The 7,238-nt window shown below is 59.3% G+C and overlaps 1 protein-coding gene across 1 annotated transcript; it reads right to left on the bottom strand.

The window, feature by feature from the left end:
* Window positions 1-1,772: 1,772 nt before the first annotated feature.
* LOC126292074 (collagen alpha-1(II) chain-like) lies at window positions 1,773-2,624 on the bottom strand. Its single transcript, XM_049985884.1, has one exon. The coding sequence runs from the start codon at window positions 2,622-2,624 to the stop codon at window positions 1,773-1,775; it is 852 nt and encodes a 283-aa protein (XP_049841841.1).
* Between the last annotated feature and the right edge of the window lie 4,614 nt (window positions 2,625-7,238).

The following is a 7,238-nucleotide window of genomic DNA, read 5'->3' as shown; positions in this document are numbered from 1 at the left end:
TCACAGACCTGTCTCCCTGATGTTCCAACACGCTGACGGACAGTATCACAAACTTACCTCCCTGATGGTGCAACACGCTGATGGACAATCTCACGGCCCTCCTCCCTGATGGTCCAACACGCTGACAGACAATGTCACAGCGCTTCCTCCCTGATGTTCCACCACACTGACGGATGTTGTCACAGCCCTTCCTCCCTGATGTTCCACCACGCTGACGGACGTTGTCACAGCCCTGCCTCCCTGATGTTCCACCTCGCTGACGGACAGTGTCACGGCCCTGCTTCTCTGATGTTCCAGCACGCTGACGGATGTTGTCACAGCCCTGCCTCCCTGATGTTCTACCATGTTGACGGACGTTGTCACAGCCCTGCCTCCCTGATGTTCCACAATGCTGACGGACATTGTCACAGCCCTGCTTCCCTGATTTTCCACCACGCTGACGGACGTTGTCACAGCCCTGCCTCCCTGTTCCCACCACACTGACGGACGTTGTCACAGCCCTGCCTCCCTGATGGCCCACCACGCTGACAGACGTTGTCACAGCCCTGCCTCCCTGATGGTCCACCACGCTGACGGACGTTGACACAGCCCTGCCTCCCTGATGTTCCACCACGCTGACGGACGTTGTCACAGCCCTGCCTCCCTGATGTTCCACCACGCTGACGGTCATTGTCACATACCTGCCTCCCTGATGGTCCACCACACTGACGGATGTTGTCACAGCCCTGCCTCCCTGATGTTCCACCACGCTGACGGACGTTGTCACAGCCCTGCCTCCCTGATGTTCCACCACACTGACGGACGTTGTCACAGCCCTGCCTCCCTGATGGCCCACCACGCTGACAGACGTTGTCACAGCACTGCCTCCCTGATGGTCCACCACGCTGACGGACGTTGACACAGCCCTGCCTCCCTGATGTTCCACCACGCTGACGGACTTTGTCACAGCCCTGCCTCCCTGATGTTCCACCTCGCTGACGGACATTGTCACGGCCCTGCTTCTCTGATGTTCCACCACACTGACGGATGTTGTCACAGCCCTGCCTCCCTGATGTTCTACCATGCTGACGGACGTTGTCACCGCCCTGCCTCCCTGATGATCCACCATGCTGATGGACATTGTCACAGCCCTGCCTCCCTGATGTTATACCACGCTGACGGACGTTGTTACAGCCCTGCCTCCCTGATGGTCCACCACGCGGACGGACGTTCTCACAGCCCTGCGTCCCTGATGGGGCACCACGCTGACGGACGTTGTCACAGCCCTGCTTCCCTGATGTTCCACCACGCTGACGGACTTTGTCATAGCCCTGCTTCCCTGATGTTCCACCACGCTGACAGTCGTTGTCACAGACCAGCCTACCTGATGGTCCACCACACTGACGGACGTTGACACAGCCCTGCCTCACTGATGTTCCACCACGCTGACGGACGTTGTCACAGCCCTGCCTCCCTAATGTTCCACCACGCTGACGGACGTTGTCACAGCCCTGCCTCTCTGATGTTCCACTACGCTGACGGACGTTGTGACAGACCTGCCTCCCTGATGGTCCACCACACTGATGGATGTTGACACAGCCCTGCCTCCCTGATGTTCCACCACGCTGACGGACGTTGTCACAGCCCTGCCTCCCTGATGTTCCACCACACTGACGGAAGTTATCACAGCCCTGCCTCCCTGATGTTCCACGACGCTGACGGACGTTGTCACAGCCCTGCCTCCCAGATGGTCCACCACGCTGACGGACGTTGTCGCAGCCCTGCCTCCCTGATTATCCACCACGCTGACGGACGTTGTCACAGCCCTTCCTCCCTGATGTTCCACCACGCTGACGGACGTTGTCACAGCCCTGAATCCCTGATGGGCCACCACGCTGACTGACGTTGTCAGAGCCCTGCGTCCCTGATGGTCCACCACGCTGACGGACGTTGACACAGAATTGCTTCCCTGATGTTCCACCAAGCTGTCGGACATTGTCACAGCCCTGCCTCCCTGATGTTCCACCACGCTGTCGGACGTTGTCACAGACCTGCCTCCCTGATGTTCCACCACACTGACGGACATTGTCACAGCCCTGAAACCCTGATGGCCCACCACGCTGATGGTCATTGTCACAGACCTGCCTCCCTGATGGTCCACCACACTGATGGATGTTGACACAGCCCTGCCTCCCTGATGTTCCACCACGCTGACGGACGTTGTCACAGCCCTGCCTCCCTGATGTTCCACCACGCTGACGGACGTTGTCACAGCCCTGCCTCATTGATGTTTCACCACGCTGATGGACGTTGTCACAGCCCCGCCTCCCTCTTGTTCCACCACGCTGACGGACGTTTTCACAGCCCCGCCTCCCTGATGTTCCACCACGCTGTCGGACGTTGTCACAGACCTGCCTCCCTGATGTTCCACCACACTGACGGACATTGTCACAGCCCTGAAACCCTGATGGCCCACCACGCTGATGGTCATTGTCACAGACCTGCCTCCCTGATGGTCCACCACACTGATGGATGTTGACACAGCCCTGCCTCCCTGATGTTCCACCACGCTGACGGACGTTGTCACAGCCCTGCCTCCCTGATGTTCCACCACGCTGACGGACGTTGTCACAGCCCTGCCTCATTGATGTTTCACCACGCTGATGGACGTTGTCACAGCCCCGCCTCCCTCTTGTTCCACCACGCTGACGGACGTTTTCACAGCCCCGCCTCCCTGATGGTCCACCACGCTGACGGACGTTCTCACAGCCCTGCGTCCCTGATGGTGCACCACGCTGACGGACGTTGTCACAGCCCTGCCTCCCTGATGTTCCACCACGCTGACGGACTTTGTCACAGCCCTGCCTCCCTGATGTTCCACCACGCTGACAGTCGTTGTCACAGACCTGCCTCCCTGATGGTCTACAAGACTGACGGACGTTGACACAGCCCTGCCTCGCTGATGTTCCACCACGCTGAAGGACGTTGTCACAGTCCTGCCTCCCTGATGTTCCACCACGCTGACGGACGTTGTCACAGTCCTGCCTCCCTGATGTTATACCACGTTGACGGACGTTGTCACAGCCCTGCCTCCCTGATGGTCCACCACGCTAACGGACGTTGTCAGAGCCCTGCCTCCCTGATGGTCCAAAACACTGATAGACGTTGTCACAGCCCTGCCTCCCTGATGTTCAACCACGCTGACGGACGTTGTCACAGCCCTGCCTCCCTGATGTTAAACCACACTGACGGACGTTGTCACAGACCTGCCTCCCTGATGTTGCACCACCCTGACGGACGTTGTCACACCCCTGCCTCCCTGATGTTCCACCACGCTGACGGACGTTGTCACAGCCCTGCCTCCCTGATGTTCCACCACGCTGACGGACGTTGTCACAGCCCTGCCTCCCAGATGTTCCATCACACTGACGGAAGTTATCACAGCCCTGCCTCCCTGATGTTCCACGACGCTGACGGATGTTGTCACAGCCCTGCCTCCCAGGTGGTCCACCACGCTCACGGACGTTGTCGCAGCCCTGCCTCCCTGATTTTCCACCACGCTGATGGACGTTGTCACAGCCCTGCCTCCCTGTTTCCACCACGCTGACGGACGTTGTCACAGCCCTGCCTCCCTGATGGCCCACCACGCTGACGGACGTTGTTACAGTCCTGCCTCAATGATGGTCCACCACGCTGACGGACGTTGACACAGCCCTGCCTCCCTGATGTTCCACCAAGCTGTCGGACATTGTCACAGCCCAGCCTCCCTGATGTTCCACCTCGCTGATGGACGTTGTCACAGCCCTGCCTCCCTCATGTCCCACACCGCTGATGGACGTTGTCAGAGCCCTGAATCCCTGATGGTCGACCACGCTGACGGTCATTGTCACAGACCTGCCTCCCTGATGGTCCACCACACTGATGGATGTTGACACAGCCCTGCCTCCCTGATGTTCCACCACGCTGACGGACGTTGTCACAGCCCTGCCTCCCTGATGTTCCACCACGCTGACGGACGTTGACACACCCCTGCCTCCTTGATGTTCCACCACACTGACGGAAGTTGTCACAGTCCTGCCTCCCTGAAGTTCCACCACACTGACGGACGTTGTCACAGTCCTGCCTCCCTGATGTTCCACCACGCTGACGGACGATGTCACACCCCTGCCTCCCTGATGTTCCACCACGCTGACAGACGTTGTCACAACCCTACCTCCCTGATGGTCCAACACGCTGACGGACAATCTCACAGCCCTCCTCCCTGATGTTCCACAATGCCGACGGACGTTGTCACAGCCCTGCCTCCCTGATGGTCCACCACACTGACGGCGTTGACACAGCCCTGCCTCCCTGATGTTCCACCACGCTGACGGACGTTGTCACAGCCCTGCCTCCCTGATGTTCCACCACGCTGACGGACGTTGTCACAGCCCTGCCTCCCTGATGTTATACCACGTTGACGGACGTTGTCACAGCCCTGCCTAACTGATGGTCCGCCACGCAGATGGACGTTGTCACAGCCCTGCCTCCCTGATGTTCCACCTCGCTGACGGACAGTGTCACGGCCCTGCTTCTCTGATGTTCCACCACGCTGACGGATGTTGTCACAGCCCTGCCTCCCTGATGTTCTACCATGCTGACGGACGTTGTCACAGCCCTGCCTCCCTGATGTTCCACAATGCCGACGGACGTTGTCACAGCCCTGCCTCCCTGATGTTCCACCATGCTGACGGATGGTGTCACAGCCCTGCCTCCTTGATGTTCCACCACGCTGATGGACGTTGTCACAGCCCTGGCTCCCAGATGTTCCACCACGCTGACGGACGTTGTCACAGCCCTGCCTCCCTGATGTTCCACAATGCCGACGGACGTTGTCACAGCCCTGCCTCCCTGATGTTCCACCACGCTGACGGACGTTGTCACAGCCCTGCCTCCCTGATGTTATACCACGTTGACGGACGTTGTCACAGCCCTGCCTAACTGATGGTCCGCCACGCAGATGGACGTTGTCACAGCCCTGCCTCCCAGATGGTCCACCACGCTGACGGACGTGTGTCGCAGCCCTGCATCCCTGATTATCCACCACGCTGACGGACGTTGTCACAGCCCTGCCTCCCTGATGTTCCACCACGCTGACGGACGTTGTCACAGCCCTGAATCCCTGATGGCCCACCACGCTGACTGACGTTGTCAGAGCCCTGCCTCCCTGATGGTCCACCACGCTGACGGACGTTGACACAGGACTGCTTCCCTGATGTTCCACCAAGCTGTCGGACATTGTCACAACCCTGCCTCCCTGATGTTCCACCACGCTGACGGACGTTGTCACAGACCTGCCTCCCTGATGTTCCACCACGCTGACGGACATTGTCACAGCCCTGAAACCCTGATGGCCCACCACGCTGATGGTCATTGTCACAGACCTGCCTCCCTGATGGTCCACCACACTGATGGATGTTGACACAGCCCTGCCTCCCTGATGTTCCACCATGCTGACGGACGTTGTCACAGCCCTGCCTCCCTGATGTTCCACCACGCTGACGGACGTTGTCACAGAACTGCCTCATTGATGTTCCACCACGCTGATGGACGTTGTCACAGCCCCGCCTCCCTCTTGTTCCACCACGCTGACGGACGTTTTCACAGCCCCGCCTCCCTGATGGTCCACCACGCTGACGGACGTTGTCACAGGCCCACCTCCCTGATGGACCACCACGCTGACGGACGTTGTCACAGCCCCTTCTCCTTTATGAACAACCACGCTGATGGACGTTGTCACAGCCCCACCTCCCTGATGTTCCACCACGCTGACGGACGTTGACACACACCTGCCTCCTTGATGTTCCACCACACTGACGGAAGTTGTCACAGTCCTGCCTCCCTGATGTTCCACTACACTGACGGACGTTGTCACAGTCCTGCCTCCCTGATGTTCCACCACGCTGACGGACGTTGTCACACCCCTGCCTCCCTGATGTTCCACCACGCTGACGGACGTTGTCACAGCCCTGCCTCCTTGATGTTCCACCACGCTGATGGACGTTGTCACAGCCCTGGCTCCCAGATGTTCCACCACGCTGACGGATGTTGTCACAGACCTGCCTCCCTGATGTTCCAACACGCTGACGGACAATGTCACAACCCTACCTCCCTGATGGTCCAACACGCTGACGGACAATCTCACAGCCCTCCTCCCCGATGGTCCAACACGCTGACAGACAGTGTCACAGCCCTGCCTCCCTGATGTTCCACCACACTGACGGATGTTGTCACAGCCCTTCCTCCCTGATGTTCCACCACGCTGACGGACGTTGTCACAGCCCTACCTCCCTGATGTTCCACCTCGCTGACGGACAGCGTCACGGCCCTGCTTCTCTGATGTTCCACCACGCTGACTGAAGTTGTCACAGCCCTGCCTCCCTGATGTTCTACCATGCTGACGGTCGTTGTCACAGCCTTGCCTCCCTGATGTTCCACAATGCTGACGGATATTGTCACAGCCCTGCCTCCCTGATGTTATACCACACTGACGGACGTTGTTACAGCCCTGCCTCCCTGATGGTCCACCACGCTGACGGACGTTCTCACAGCCCTGCGTCCCTGATGGTGCACCACGCTGACGGACGTTGTCACAGCCCTGCCTCCCTGATGTTCCACCACGCTGACGGCGTTGACACAGCCCTGCCTCCCTGATGTTCCACCACGCTGACGGACGTTGTCACAGCCCTGCCTCCCTGATGTTCCACCACGCTGACGGACGTTGTCACAGCCCTGCCTCCCTGATGTTATAATACGTTGACGGACGTTGTCACAGCCCTGCCTAACTGATGGTCCGCCACGCAGATGGACGTTGTCACAGCCCTGCCTCCCTGATGTTCCACCTCGCTGACGGACAGTGTCACGGCCCTGCTTCTCTGATGTTCCACCACGCTGACGGATGTTGTCACAGCCCTGCCTCCCTGATGTTCTACCATGCTGACGGACGTTGTCACAGCCCTGCCTCCCTGATGTTCCACAATGCCGACGGACGTTGTCACAGCCCTGCCTCCCTGATGTTCCACCATGCTGACGGACGTTGTCACAGCCCTGCCTCCCTGATGTTCCACAATGCTGACGGACATTGTCACAGCACTGCCTCCCTGATGTTATACCACGCTGACGGACAATGTCACAACCCTACCTCCCTGATGGTCCAACACGCTGACGGACAATCTCACAGCCCTCCTCCCTGATGGTCCAACACGCTGACAGACAGTGTC

This window comes from Schistocerca gregaria, chromosome 9, assembly GCF_023897955.1.
Source record: "Schistocerca gregaria isolate iqSchGreg1 chromosome 9, iqSchGreg1.2, whole genome shotgun sequence".
Classification (NCBI taxonomy): domain Eukaryota; kingdom Metazoa; phylum Arthropoda; class Insecta; order Orthoptera; family Acrididae; genus Schistocerca; species Schistocerca gregaria.
The sequence above is the reverse complement of the archived record's forward strand: the minus strand, read 5'-3'. Positions and strand labels throughout refer to the sequence as shown.

What these genes read in the sequence shown, in the direction of transcription:
- LOC126292074 (XM_049985884.1), bottom strand. Translation starts at nt 2,624, where the DNA reads ATGAGGCAGGGCTGTGACAACGTCCGTCAGCGTGGTGGAACATCAGGG.